A 15,755-nucleotide genomic window follows, 5' to 3' on the forward strand; every position below is an offset into this window, starting at 1 on the left:
TTACCATGGCTTAAATAAGCCATGATGGGCTGATTGATTGTGTAAACCGGCCAATTGACAAACATAGGAAACCCAGGCTGAGTGCAATGCTGTGTTAGTGTGTGTGCTTACGTGCAGATTGTGATTGAACCTAGAGATGGATAGGGATGTCAGAGAATTCCGCCACGGATCTCGGTGAGGCCGAATGCCAGTGCATTCGTCCACCCGAAATCCGTGGCGGAACGAAGCCCCCCCGCTCCCTCCCCACGAAAGGCGCGCGAAATGGAGCACTTACCTGCTCTCGTCCATGCTGACTTGCAAATGGCAGCCACATCTGCGGCCGCCATTCGGTTCCTCATTATAGCCGTGATAGGCTACGTAAATAATCACGTAGGCTAACACAGGAACGCCATTTGCGTCCCTGTGGAGGCTGTGATAGGCTACATAAGTATTTACGTAGCTATTACGGCAAAAACAAAAAGAGTGGATGCAAATGGCGGCGGCTGCGGCGGCCGCCATTTGCGTTTGTTTTTTTTTTGCTGTTTTAGCCTACATAAATATTTATGTAGGCTAAAACGGCCAAAAAAAGGGAACGCAAATGGCAGCCGCCGTAGCCACCGCCATTTGTGTCCACTGTTTGTTTGTTTTTGCCGTGATAGGCTATGTAAATATTTACATAGCCTATCACGGCAAAATACAGGGACGCAAATGGCGGCGGCTACGGCAGCCACCATTTGCGTCCCTGCAGGCTGTCCGGCTGCGGGCGGCCCTGGCCAGCGCCTCCGCGGAATGTCCGTGGAGCGGAGCCAGCCGGAGAGAATTTCGGGGGGAGGGACGGAGCGCCTTCTCCCCATCGCGAATGTCACCCTTCGAAAAGGTAAGTGACTTTCGTACATCCCTAGAGATGGATGGTATTTGTGTTTCTGGATGCAGATGTGATCTTGTCTATTTGCACTTGTGACGTATTTTCTTTGGATATGTTCCAAACTACCACCACTGTTGCTGCTGTGTTTCAGCCCTCCTGAAATGTGATTCCCCGGTTTGGTCTTATGCTGTCCACTTGTTATACAAGATACAATGAGTCTGCACTAATGCTTTTGGGATAGCAGTGCACTGTACTTAAAAATTAATACATTGAACAAAAAGCAAATAACAGAGGTATATTTATTACAAGCAATGACTGATTAGGCTTAAGATTTCACCTCATCAAAAACAGGTAGCCACTAAAGGCCAGAGGGAATTCTGTGTTTGTGTGCCGTGTTCAACGGGTTAGGTCTTTGTGTTCTGGTGTTGTTGTATCCTGTACAGATAGTTGGAGGCCTGGTTTCTGCAAAGAAAATATCAAGCATGTGACACTGCTTAACGTGGTTTTCATGTGAATCGCTTTCTGCTGGAATTAGAATTCTGAGCCTGAATGTCAGTGATACATTTTGCAAAACTTTTGTAGTGGCGGAAATCACAATTAAACATGCCACTGGAATACAGAAGTCAATGTGAATTCATGTTTGTCTACTCATTCTCAGACCTGTTTGCCTCACATCAACACGTGAATTGCCCTGCCCAATCAGCAGGGCAAGGGAACAGCCGTGCAGTTCTCACTTAGGGGAATTGATTGATTGATTGATTGATTGATTTTATTTGTGTCCTGCCTTTCTACCAAGACAATGGTACTCAAGGCGACTTACAATCATAAATTAAAATTTGATTAAAACAGTAAAACAAACACATTAAATGCACAATGAAAAACACAACAGACCCAATCCAACAGACCCACTGTACATGCCAAAGGGCTGCTTGAATAAAAACATTTGCCTGCAGGTGGAAGGACAGCAGAGAGGGAGCCAAGCTAGCCTTCCTCGGCAGGGAGTTCCGCAGCCTAGCAGCAGCCACCAAGAAGGCCCTCTCTTGCCACCAAGTGCACTTCTGAAGGCACCAGTACCAGAAGACAGGCCTCTTCCAAAGACCTTGAAACCAGGGCAGGCTTATACGGGAGAAGGTGGAATTGCACATTTCATGCTAGAAGATCATACGCACAAAATGCTTCAGCTAACCTATGTCCCTCACCAGTATGCACAGCACGTGACTTACTGGGATAAGCTTTGCAATCTACATGGCTGTCCATGCAGTGCAATTTCCTCAGGGCTAAAAATGTATCTGTGTACACTTTACATCCAGTGCAGTGCCGTACTGAAAGACAAAAAAATATTCTCTAGGGTCAGCATGAGAATAATTCAGAAGATGTTAAAATGTACCTGTTATAGTGGTATATGAGTACAGACTTCATCAGATGCATGGAATACTTACTTTTTTATTAAATTAATTATTAGCCACCTTTTGGCACAAAGACTCCTAAGGTGATATACGAATTAAAACATATAAACTTGTATCATAAATAATGTACTAAAAGCAAGAGAGAAGAAAACATTTAAAAATAGAGCACAGAATGTTATCTTGAGTTGGCAGGTTATATACACAAGGGTGAGTAGAGAGAAAAATGTTAGTAATGAGATCACATTTCTCTCTCTCTCCCCGTGTAAATATACCTGCCAACTTAGGATAACATTCCCTGCACCTGATGAAAGCTTACACCATAATAGATATGTTAGTCTTTTAAGGTGCCACAGGTCTCTTTGCTGGTTTCGCTGCAACAGAGACATGTCTGCCCCTCTGGAAACCATCAACACTGTTAGGGTACTTATTGAGATAGTTAGAAATTTAGCGTACATGGAGTAATCACACAGCCTGATTACTACAGAAGTCTGAAAAGTAGGATGCTTATGTATCAATCCCTCAAAATGAAGGATGTGATGTGCGCCACGAAATAGGATAGCCTCACAGTAGCTAGCTGAAATTTGATACACACACAGCCCACGCAATTACTAGAAAAGCCTGGAAAGGGGGTATTTTAGTGTTCTAACAGGTCAAAGCTAAGGAAATGACATTTGCCTCATAACACAGGACAATGCTCAAGCACAGACTGAGCAAAGCCATGCACAGGATGGATTACTGGGCCGTTGGACTTCTGGTGTCTGTTCATTAGCTCGAGCCAGCCTTGGGAAGATTTCCAAGTGGCAGCCAGGAATGTGCATCTGTGCTTGCAGAATGCAAGCTGTATTTCCTAGTGTGTACATATCTTTATACAATTTGTTTATATGCCATACTTAAAACCTAATATTGTAAGGTTAAATGGCCAGTTCATACAGATACTTTCCCCTCCACATAAGCAGTCCTAAGCCGTGATTAAGTGTGCACAGAGAGAAATGGGAGTGTGCCACAGGCGGCATCACAATTCCAGCAATTACAGGATGTGGGGAAAAAGTGTTCCTGCGACTGGAGAAATTGATGTCAGATGAATCCAGGTTTCAGCTCAGGCCACCCGAATGTTTCCCCACGTAATGCAGGCCCTCGGGTAGTTTGAAACAGTTTCAACTCTGCACTGCTCATATGGAAAGAAAAGCAACTGTGTAAGCTCCTCTGGGCAGGGACCTGCCGTCTTGTTATTGCTCTGTAAAGTGGCGTGCACATGGATGGCGCAATATAAATAATAAGGAACAGCTTTTTTTCCCAAGTTAGCTAGATTCAAATAAATCTGGGCTATTCCTATATAACAGTGTTTGTATTGCATTCCTTCATGTTTTATTTATGTTTTGGTATATAAATAGCGTATTATATAGATCAGTCTTAGTAACAACAAAGCTAGTGGAGATTACAGTCTTCCAGCTGAGATATTTAAAATCCTAAAAGTTGTTGCTGTTAAAGTGCTGCATTCAATATGCCAACAAATTTGGAACACTCAACAGTGGCCACAAGACTGGAAAAGGTCAGTTTACATTCCAATTCCAAAGAAGGGCAATGCCAAAGATTGTTCAGACTACCATACAGTTGCGCTCATTTCACATGCCAGCAAGGTGATGCTCAAAATCCTACAAGCTAGGCTTCAGCAGCATGTGAACCAAGAACTACCAGAACTACAAGCGGGGTTTCGAAGAGACAGAGGAACTAGTGATCAAATTGCCAACATTCGCTGGATCATGGAGAAAGCAAGAGAATTCCAGAAAAAGTCTATTTCTGCTTCATTGACTACACTAAAACCTTTGATTGTGTGGATCACAACAAACTGTGGCAAATTCTTAAAGAGATGGGAGTACCACACCACCTTACCTGTCTCCTGAGAAACCTGTACGAGGGTCAAGAAGCAACAGTAAGAACCGGATATGGAACAACCAATTGGTTCAAAATTGGGAAAGGAGTACAACAAGGCTGTTATATTGTCGCCCTGCTTATTTCACTTATATTCAGAGTACATCATGAGAAACGCCGGGTTGGATGAATCACAGGTCAGAATTAAGATTGCTGGGAGAATTATCAACAACCTCAGATACGCAGACGATACCACCCTAATGGCAGAAAGCAAAGAGGATCTCAAGAGCCTCTTGTTGAGGGTGAAAGAGGAGAGTGCAAAAGCTGGTTTGAAACTCAACATTAAAACAACTAAGATCATGGCATCTGGCCCCATCACTTCCTGGCATATAGAAGGGGAAGAAATGGAAGCAGTGACAGATTTTACTTTCTTGGGCTCCAAGATCACCGCAGATGGTGACTATAGCCATGAAATTAAAAGACGCTTGCTCCTTGGGAGGAAAGCTATGGCACACCTAGACAGCATAGTAAGAAGCAGAGACATCACCTTGCCAACAAAGGTTCGTATAATCAAAGCTACGGTTTTCCCAGTAATAATGTATGGCTGTGAGAGCTGGACTATAAGGAAGGCTGAGCGCTGAAGAATTGATGCTTTCGAACTGTGGTGCTGGAGAAGACTCTTACGAGTCCCCTGGACTGCAAGGAGGTCAAATCAGTCAATCCTAAAGGAAATCAACCCTGAGTGCTCATTGGAAGGACAGATACTGAAGCTGAAGCTGAAATATTTTGGCCACCTAATGCGAAGAGAAAACTCTCTGGAAAAGACCCTGATGCTGGGAAAGACTGAAGGCAAAAGGAGAAGGGGACGGCAGAGGATGAGATGGCTAGATAGCATCACCGATGCAATTAATATGAACTTAAGCACACTCCGGGAGAGAGTGGAGGACAGGAAGGCCTGGCGTGCTATGGTCCATGGGGTCACGAAGAGTCGGACACGACTTAACGACTGAACATCATATAGATCAGCCACTGGAAGTCTCCGAGCCAAATCTGGCTCCAAGGGAGGTACCACCTGATCCTTCAGTTGCCAACCAAGAGGCAAAAGAGGGATGTTGAGTGAATGGCATCTGTGCAGGCTTCTCTGGGAGGCAGTACTGAAGCCTAGGATTTCCACCTGACTATTACCAAGTGGCCCTCCAGATAACTAGATGCCAACCAAGAGTGTACGTTGCATTGTGTGGGTTTGCAGTAAAAGTGCAGTAAGTGGACTGGGCACAGAATTCAGTTTCCTGATACTTTTCTCTTTTTAAAACAGCAAGGTACTAGCCTTTTTCGCCACAAACAGATGCATGAAATTGCACGGGCTGAAATCTCAGAAGGCAGAGTGGTGGCTGAGTCAAATGATCAGTGGTCAAAAACCTCAGTGCCCTACATCACTCACTGCCCCACTCCCCCACACATATTTAAAAAAACCACCCAGAAGTAGTTATACAAAATAATAAACACGGCTGAACCAAGCATAGCAAAAGAAGAGAAATGATGCAAATGTGCATAATTTAAACCCCACTGCAGAATTCAGCTTCCCTTGGTGCAGAATTTGGAGTGCCTGGATGCAGAATTTAGTTATTTATTTAGCATGAAGTATGCACAGCCATGGGTCCCAGCCCACAAACTGATCTGAGTACCACCGCTCTGTATTTTTAGACCTCATACATTTTAAACAAAGATTTTGTTCTCAAAGGAAGCAAACTTTAATTACAACTTGGGTATATTCAGTGACAACCTAGGCATAACCTAGGCTAAACATAAACCATCATAGAAAATTAGATTAAATAAAACTAGTTATTTAAGTGGAATATCCGTTATCAAAGATTACTGACTGGGTGCTACTTCTTATGAGACTATCCAATGAAGTTACATATTGGGGAGGGAAGCGCTGACAGGGGCTTTCGTCTTGTTGAATAATTTGCATTGTCCCCCAACGGAGCACCCCAAAAAGACGGAGACTGAAATAAGAAAGTTCTGATATGCTAGGATGTCCTTATGAACTCACAAGCATTTAAGGATGCTCAGAAAAATGGGTCTGTAGTTCCCAGTTTCCCAATGGTTCTCATAGGCTGCAATCCTATACACATTTACTTGGGAGTAAGTCCCTTTAACGTAAGTAGGACTTTTGAGGGAACATGGACAGGATTAGATGGATAAGAGTCTTGGCTAGATAAGCTATACATTTGTTACTCTTCTGGGACAAAGGCTTAATGAGCTGAGTTAAAGACTTGGGGCTGGATCCAACACTGGTCATCCGCCAGCAGAACAGAAAACACAAGCAGAACAGTTTTCTGTTCCCTGCTGCAGCCCTCTGTGCACCCTCAAATCTGTTCCAGAGGGTTGAGGTACCCTCCAGAGAAGATCTGGGAGGTGCAGGAGGGAGGAGAGCAAGGGGAAGTCCACTTTCGTGACATTGGATTTAATCCTTGATATCTGGGGAATTTGATGGAAAAACATTCAGATAAAGTTTTATTGTTACAAAAACAGATTGCCTTGGGTAAGCTATGTTTTGCCAATAGGAACGCTCACCTAAGTTTTTGTTTAACCAATTCAAAGGATTCTATCTAGCTTTGTGTAACGGACAGTTTATCCCAAATTTGCCTGCTGGAGGAGTAACTGTTTAATAATGCCTCTGTTTTAAAGAATCCAGTGTGGCTAAATTTCATTTTAATTAAAGCTTGACTTGGAAAACAGTACTTGTAGGGCAGATTTATTTACAAAGCAAATAGATTAGGACTACCAGAGGATTATCACAAAAGAGCACAAATTATACACACATCTTTTGTGTATATTGAATAAACTCAAATTTCATCAAATCTGAATGATGACCTGGACATGTAGCATTAGCATTAAGAGCAAATACTACTGAGAGCGCTGCATTCTATCTTGTTTCTTCACAGCTTCCACTTGGCATTTTGTTTTAAAATTGCAACGATTTTTAAAAGCAATGGTTTCCAAACCCTGATAGCAACAGTGGCTTGTTCCACATTAGTGATTATACTGGAAACAGATAATGAGCTGGAAGATCACAGTTTATGTAAATATTTGAGCACATATAATTTGAATACTATCTGTGCCCCAAATCACTGCTAACAATTAATTTTTGTGATGAAACAAGGTCAGGTTCTTTGGTTTTATGTTCTAGGAACTCTTGGGTGCACATGGCTTTTTCCAATGACAAATATGTATGGTAACATTTTATTTCTTTGAAAAGTTCTGGGAATGGGTGGGGATAAGAGAAGAGGGCAATTTACACTCTGCACTTCTCATGAGCATCCTATTCAAGTGGAAAAAAGGTATCTGTTTATAACTGGATTTCAAAAAATCTCAGAGTAGTGTATCAATAACAAAATTTGATACCATAAACTGCTGCAATGACAGTGGAATCAGATTGACCTGGCTCACACAGCACTACAGCTCACCATGGGTTAATTTACCTGCAGGGTTGTACATGCCAGGAACCCATGAGTGTCCTGCTTGCTATGGGTTGTCGTGTTGTGCAAACCCAGGCGATGGGTTGTTTGAGGGTTAGACAACCCTCCAATATCCCATGGCTTGTTTTAGGGTTATTTGAGGGCTGACTAACCCTCATACAACCCCTCATGTTCACATGACATGACAACCCACAGCAAGCTGGGCACCTATGGACACCATGCAAATATGGCACCCATGAGCGTCCAGCACAACGTGACAGCCCCTGTGGGTAAATTAACCCACAGTGGGCTATTCTGTCATGCAAACCAGACCATTGTGTTGAGATCTTCTTGTCCCCGAAGACTATAAACTGAAATATGTTTGGCCTACCACAATAAACTTTCTACTTCTGAGCATCATTTTGAGGTTTGCCTCCCTCTTTCTCTATTTTTTGTCCCTTTGGTACTACCCTTTTTCCTCCCTGCTCATAGCCATGAGCAGCCATAGGAAGGCGTGGGCATGGACTGCAAGCTGACAAAGCAACCCAGGCTTGTGCGTAGTGCATATAAAGAGCAGGGCTATGAACGTAGTAAGGCAGACTAGGAACACATAATGAGGGATTGTTTAGGGGTTTATGAATGCAGACAGCCCCTAAGCTTCCAGTCCCAATGGAAAGCCACCATTTCCAGACTAGGAACACAATATGGCCAAGGCAAGTGGCTCTACGCTCCTATCTACATGGTGCTCTGCCCCATTCCCCTGTTATTGAACATCTCACGTACACTGGCATTCAATTTATGATCAGCCAAAAGTGCTGGAGCCTAGGTGATGTGTGGGCCCCCTAGAAGGTTTGTCCCATTTTAGAAGCGAGCAGTTCAGGAAATGAAGTGATGCAACCATACACACTGAGGCTTAACCCAGTTGGAACGGCAAGGGAACTCGAATGCTCCAACAATCCAAGACAAGGCTGAAGCAGAAGAGAAGGTGAGAAAAGAGGCCCTCAAAGACATGGCTGTTACCAGAAGAGTTGATGCTGTTTATCGTGCTTTGATGAAAACAGTACCATCAGGTGTCGTTGCACGTTCCTTCTTTTCTGTTACAGTCTCAACTGCCCCTGAAGCAGACACAATCACTACAGTTTTAGAGGACAATGTGGTTTTCTCCTTCTCAGCAATGGCTGCACATACAGCCAAAATCTCATCACTTTCAAAATCATAATCTGGGATTGGTTCATCCGAAGTCTCTCCCTGAGTAGCCGTTCTTTGTGTGCCTGTCTCCGTTTTGGTTGCTTTCTTCTCCTGCTGTAACTTCCTTGCCCAAGAGAGATCTTCATTCCATAGTTCATGGTTTAGTGGGCAGATATGCAAGGCGATCTGGAAACTTCGGATTGCCTATATGGACAGGTGTGGAAACAACACAGTTACAATTTGTCAACACAACATATACTTTGTGTTCAGAAAATAAAGGACAATATGCTACCATGTCCCCTTCATGGATCACTGCCTTGTTGTGGCGAAGGGGCTTGCGTAACAGTGCTACCATGTAAAGCACTGCTGTAGTTACATCAATACTAATACAGAATCTAAGCTTTTTCAAACAATGAAGCCCGGACAATTGAGTGTTGAACTTAAACCTAGCAGATCTGGGTTCAAATTCCTGTTACATACTCACTGGTGGCTTTAGACAAGTGTAATAATACTGCTTTGCACTTATAATGTGCATTCAACATGTTCAAAGTGCTTCACAAATAAATAATTATGACTTAGAGTTGATGCCCACAATGGGATTGATAATTCTGGTATTTACTACTGTCCCAAATCACAGAAGAGACGTAGCGATCTTGCATGAATTTGCAGCTCTAATGTCACTCTGCCTACATGAGCAATTATCTGCCTAAGACTGAATTGTCAGACCAACTCTTGGCTGCATTTTGTCATCTGTAAAAGCTGAAGAATCAAGACGGTAACTTTATTACAAAACTAATCACATTGCTCTCTCGCTCTCTCTCATTTACTTGTGTATGTGCTAGTGTATAATTCAGGCTTTGGATTCACATTGAACTTTGACTTTTGGCACAAGAATCTAAGTGAAGATGACTGAGCACACTCTAGAGGACATAATTGTGCCTACTGAGTGGTGGTGCAGGCAGCAAAGAAAGTTTATTTTGCTGGCTCCATTGAATCCTCAAGTGGCCATCCAGCGGAGCTCTTTTGGGTGGTCTGGGGGCTGTTAACACTCTCCCCAGCGAATGGGGCCCTGGTCCCCTCAAGGACCCGCTGTGATCCTTTTGTATCGCACTTGGAGGATAAAAGTGCTTGTCTCTGCAGCAAACGTGATGCTGTTGTTCCTGTTGAGGTGGCTGATGCCACCATCTGTCTGATTTTGTGGGATCAGTTTCAGTTGCTGCAGCCTGATGACGTGGACAAGGTACTTGCAGAAATGCGACCAACTGCATGCCCTCTTGATCCTTGCCCCTCCTGGCTAATAATAGCCAGCTGAGGGGGTACGACTGGGTGGGTCCAGGGTGTGATGAATACTTCTCTACAGGAAGGCGTGGTTCCTGCTGTTCTTAAGGAGGCAGTAGTAAGACTACTCCTGAAGACGCCCACTATGGACCCAATGGTATTAGACAACAACTGCAAATACCCCTTTCTTGGGGAAGGTACTGGAGAGGATCGTGGCAGAACAACTGCAGGCACTCTTAGAGGATACTGATTATCTAGACCCATTCCAGTCTGGGTTTCGACCTGGTTACAGGACTGAATCAGCCTTGGTTGTCCTGACGGATTACATTTATTGAGAGAGGGAGTAAAACCCTGTTAATTCTGCTCAATATCTCATCATCTTTTGACACCATCGACCATTGTATCCTCCTGGATTGACTCTGTGGGATGGGCATTGGAGGCACTGTATTACAGTGGTTCCAGTCCTACCCTTAGGGCCAATTTGAGAGTAACATTGGGTGACCATTCCTCGGGCCCTTGGCAATTGAGCTATGCAGTTCTGCTGGGCACCATCTTGTCCCCAATGTTGTTTAACATCCATATGAAGCTGCTGGGAGTGGTCATTAGGGGATTTGACGCCAAGTGCCATAAGTACGTTGATGACACACAGCTCTGTCTCCCTGTGACATGTGAATCAGGTGAGTCTGGATTAGTGCCTAAACTCAGTAATGGGCTGGATGAGGGCCAATAAACTGAAATTGAATCCTGGCAAGACACAAGCCCTGTGGGTAAGTGGTTCCCAAGTCCAGGAGATAGGTTCATTGCCTGTTCTGGATGGGGTTGTACTCCCTCTGAAATATCAGGTTCGTAGTTTGGGGATACTCCTAGATCCATCACAGTTGCTGGAGGCTCAAGAAGCCATGGTGGCTTGGAGTGCCTTTTACCAGCTTCGGCTGGTTCGCCAGCTATGGCCCCTCCTGGACAAGGATAGCTTGGCCACAGTGGTACAGGCACTAGTAACCTCAACACAGGATTACTGCAGTGTGCTCTATGTGGCTGCTCCAGAAGCTGGAGTTAGTGCAGAATGCATCAGCTTTGCTGTTGTCAGGAGCTGCCCCTTTTCAGCATGCAACTCCTTTGCTGGGGGAACTGCACTGGCTGCCTATTCGTTACCAGGCCAGGTTTAAGGTTTGGTACTGTTTTACAAACCCCAAAACAACGTGGGACCAGGATACCTGAGAGAGCACCTTCTTCTTTACCAGCCTGCCCAGTCACTGAGGTCATCAGAGGGCATGTTCCTGGTGGTTCTACATGGACTTATGGCCCGACTGGAGTCCACCTGGACAAGAGCCTTCAATGTCGTGGCCCCCTTTCTATGGAACTCCCTGCCTCTGGAGGTCAGGCAGGAGCCAAAACTGTGTTGTTTCCAGCGCCTCCTGAAAACAGCTCTATTCCAGGAAACCTTCCCTGACTGACCAGCCACGGTTTTTACTGGCACTCAGTTTTTTAAAAGAATAATTTTAATACGGTGTTTCAGAGTTTTAATATTTTTATTATTTTATCTCTTATTGTTCACCACTCCTAAATCTGTTTAGATGTCGAGCAGTATATAGATGTTGTAAATAAAGAAATAAAATAATACATAAGAGTTCTGTGTGACTCAAAAGCTTTCATATATTGACACCGACAAAAATCTAAAAAGAGATCATTTCATTTTGTATGCTCCTGTGAAAATATTAGAACTACCTATAGCAAAGTTCTCTTCTTGCTATTCTGGAGACAGAAAAAAAGAGCTGACATATTCCTACCCCTGTTGTCACTGCAAAATATGCATTCCATATGGAAATGTATTGGTCCCAGCAGAAAAGAGTTATGAGCTTTGTCATTTCTGAGAAGAAATGCTGAATCGCAGATTATAGTTATGATCTGTTTGTTTGCTTTTTGGTCTTGATCAACTGCCACTGGTTTCCAAGGGTGAACTGGGTGCGTGGGTGGCAAGAAATGTTGTTTTAAGGCCTACTCCCAAGGGCTTACGTTTCTGAACGAGCCGGACGCAGGAGCCACTTGAAGCAGCACAGCTTGGTTCTTCAAGCACAGATCCCACAACAGCTGTTAGCATCAAGAGGCTGTTTAGACTAAGTAAACATGACAACATCCAAAGTATTGCAAAACAACACACAAGATCACTTTGATTTCTTTTCTTTTTGAAGGAGTTCCTCCAGGCATATATTTGTCACTATACAACTTCGTCAGTAAAATACCATTTGCTTTTATGAGGCTGTAAAACTGTATTACTAAGCACCTTTGTTCTAACAGTATCTCTAGATGAATGTTTGCTGTTGGATAAAAAGAGAATTCCATTTTCAGACTAAGTCTTTCAGGGATACTGAAATGTAACAGAATTAGCATAAAATGAAACAACTGTAAGTCCCGGAAGCCCTGTTAATTTTAACCACTATCAAAGACAAGACATCCTCGAAACCCCCCATTTTCAGAATGAAGAATCTGGCTTGTCTCATGTTTTGGGGGCTATGTTTGAACGTTAAGATGTATCGGAGAGAAGTGCTGGTTATAATGCAGCATCAGAACAGGGTATAGAATCATAGAATAGTAGGGTTGGAAGGAGCCTACAAGGCCATCAAGTCCAACCCCCTGCTCAATGCAGGATCCAAGTCAGAGCATCCCCGACAGATGGCTGTCCAGCCTCGTCTTGAACACCTCGTGTGGGAGAGCCCACCACCTCCCTAGGTAATTGGTTCCATTGTCGTATTGCTCTAACAGTCAGCAAGTTTTTCCTGATGTTCAGCCGGAATCTGGCTTCCTGTAACTTGAGCCCATGATTCCATGTCCTGCACTCTGGATGATCAAGAAGAGATCCTGGCCTTCCTCTCTGGGACAACCTTTCAAGTACTTGAAGAGTGCTATCATATCTCCCCTCAGTCTTCTCTTCTCAAGGCTAAACATTCCCAGTTCTTTCAGTCTCTCTTCATAAGGCTTTGTTTCCAGTCCCCTGATCATCTTTGTTGCCCTCCTCTGAACCCTCTCCAGTTTGTCTGCACCCTTCTTAAAGTGTGGTTCCCAGAACTGGACACAGTACTCTAGATGAGGCCTAACTAGTGCTGAGTAGAGTGGAACTAGTACTTCTATATAATACTATACTATATAAGTACAAGTATATAATTCAGGGAGAGGTCCTGAACTTACTTTGCGAGGGTATCAAAAAGAGTTGGGGTTACAAGAAGAGCTGGATGCTACTGTTATGATTTATCAGCAGGGGAAAAATGTAAACTTTGCCAAATATTGGAAATGGAGAGAGGTGTTAACCTATAAAGGATGGCTAGACAAAGGATGGTCAGTTGCAGAAATGGAAAAGATGCTATCACCTATTCTAGAATCTATCTGGAAATAATTTAATGGAACTTAAGGCTCTTTAAAAATAATTGCCTGAATTTTTCTCCATTCCAGGAATAATAATAGGAAAGGATAGACTGAAATATAGTCATGCACCTGTATGTGGGTGCAGGAGCCAGAACTGCATGCAGTTCTGTCAACAAATCAGCAACCATCAGCTTGGCAGCAGAGAGAGGAGAATGAGAAGCTAAATATACCACTCTGCCCCTAAATTTCTGCCCAAACTGCTATCAACTCTATCACCATTTTTTTAAATAGGGCTACACATGTACCACTCCAGCAGCTGGATCAGGGGAGGGAACCCCGCCCCCTGCTGTGTGAGGATGCCCCATAGCTAGATCAGGGCGGCAGTGTTTCACATACTGTAAACAGAGTTAGGAATTTTATTAATGAATTGTTGTGTATACTACCATCACTACTACTGCTGCTGCTACTGCTACTATTACTATTATTATTATACTCTAGCTGCATGAATGAGATGCTCCACTTCCCTAAAGTATAAATGAACAGGAAGGCAAAGCTGGGTTTTCGCTTCCCCACGTTTTCAGCAATACCTGGCTGTGCACCAAGGGGACGGCTGTCAAGTGCCCAGCCTCGGGTCTCTTTTGTGATCGAAGTGCAAAACAACTGCTTTTATTATGCAAACTACAGTTGGATCAGCAGTGCCTCAGGTTACAATCAGAATCCCCGAACAGCAGAGAAGACACCTTTGCATAATACAGGACCGCTTAGGCTACAAGCAACTATCTTTGGTTAATGCACTATGTTAGAATAAGTGCAACAAAAACTGGTGCCACCCATCTCTTCAACAACCTGAGTGGCTGGTTTAAGCCCCTCCTGTAGGGCAGGTCTTCCCAGAGGGACCTCCCCTGCACAGCCAGCATCATGAGTTGACGTTGCTCCTCTTGCCTAGCCTGATGTCTCTCCCTGGGATCGTGTATTTCTAACTCCTCCTCATTCTGCTCTGGCACTCCCATGGGTGAAGAGGGCCCTGGATGGGTAATTCCCAACTGATTAGCTTGCACCTGGACAGCCTCCACTCTGGGACTGCCAGTCTCCTGCAACCTTGATGCCTCAGAAAACCCCTCTGCCTCCTCCCCCTCTGACTCCAAATCACCCATGTCTGTTGGGGTGCCTCTAAGGTGCTGGGCCCAATCCCTACATCGGCTTTGCTACTGCCATCACTTCAGCTGCCATGTGCAAGAGAAGGGCTAGGGTACACTGCCCTGTCCCTTGGTGCCTCTCTGCCTGGGCGCACACTTTTGGGAAGCGCTTCCCTTAGTGACGCCTGGTAGGCAGGAAGAGGGGCTTGCCTCCCAGGCTTTGGGGAGACCAAGGTAACGATCCGTGTGTATCAATATATATGACATATAAAGTACATTCTTGCCTATGTGACTACAATTATTATTTATTATTTCTAGTGTAACTACTTAGTGGAGAGAGAGAGAGAGAGAGAGAGAAAGAGCGAGCATACAACTTATTCCTTCCTGCAGGAATATGAAAACATCATTTTCAGCTGTGTAACATTCTGTCCCTTTTGCCATCTGGCCAGCTACCAAGAATAGCCCCTCATTTGTTTGCTGAAACTTAAAAAACAAACAAACAACTTTCTGTAGTTATGCTTATCTTAATCTTGCCTATTATTCAACTTTGGAATTTCAAGTATGTTTTACTTCATTTTATTCAGTGAAAAGTTTGAGAAATCCAGAAGACTTTCAGCACAAGCCAAAACCATCATAATGGAAAAGGGGAACACAGTCCAATCAGACAGCATATCTACGTGAGCCCTAGCAATAGTCTCTTATGTACTATCATAGAAAAAAGGAAACACGAAATTATAGAATGTTCTTTTTGGGCACAGTAGTGACTGAAAATTATTAAAGCAGAGCTTCTTCAACAAATAGGTTCAACAATGGACCAGTGATGAAGGGATTGCTCATCCTATCCATTTGGAGATCTAGTCATATTTCCTCTGTTCCTGCCAGACTATTGTTTCATCATTATGTTTTATTGATTTCTTTTCTGGTTAATTCGACAATTGCCATCATCCACAGATACGTACATTTCCCTGCTTTTGTGGTTATTGCTGTAAGCTAGGGCGTAGCTTTCCAAAATCACAGGTCAATCTGATCACAGTTCTTAGCTACTGGTGTTCTCGGAGCCCTTTGACTTTCAATTATTGAAATGTATTGTTTAGTAGCCTGTAAAAGAACGAATGGCTCAACAGAAAAAAAGTCATTTCTGTTAACAAAACGACCTTTGGTTTAGAAAATGTATCCCAGCAGAGTAGCTTTAACTTCTACACTATATACAAGAGGG

At 43.7% G+C, this 15,755-nt stretch overlaps 1 protein-coding gene across 6 annotated transcripts in view; it reads right to left on the reverse strand.

Annotated features, from left to right (window-relative positions):
* Positions 1-1,078: 1,078 nt before the first annotated feature.
* The window catches only part of TTC33 (tetratricopeptide repeat domain 33), a 65,597-nt gene continuing 50,920 nt past the window's right edge, over positions 1,079-15,755 (reverse strand). For 3 of the 6 annotated variants that reach the window (XM_084833134.1, XM_084833135.1, XM_084833133.1), the window contains one exon: positions 5,738-8,972. In XM_084833134.1, coding sequence (XP_084689260.1) covers positions 8,619-8,972 — 354 coding nt within the window. In that variant the 3' untranslated portion in view covers positions 5,738-8,618. Of the gene's footprint in view, positions 8,973-15,755 lie in introns of all 6 variants that reach the window. The other 3 variants (XM_084833138.1, XM_084833136.1, XM_084833137.1) reach the window with 2 other exon arrangements.

The sequence above is a fragment of the Heloderma suspectum genome, chromosome 2 (genome assembly GCF_057233095.1).
Source record: "Heloderma suspectum isolate Gila_16-S chromosome 2, 16-S_ref, whole genome shotgun sequence".
Taxonomy (NCBI): Eukaryota; Metazoa; Chordata; class Lepidosauria; order Squamata; family Helodermatidae; genus Heloderma; species Heloderma suspectum.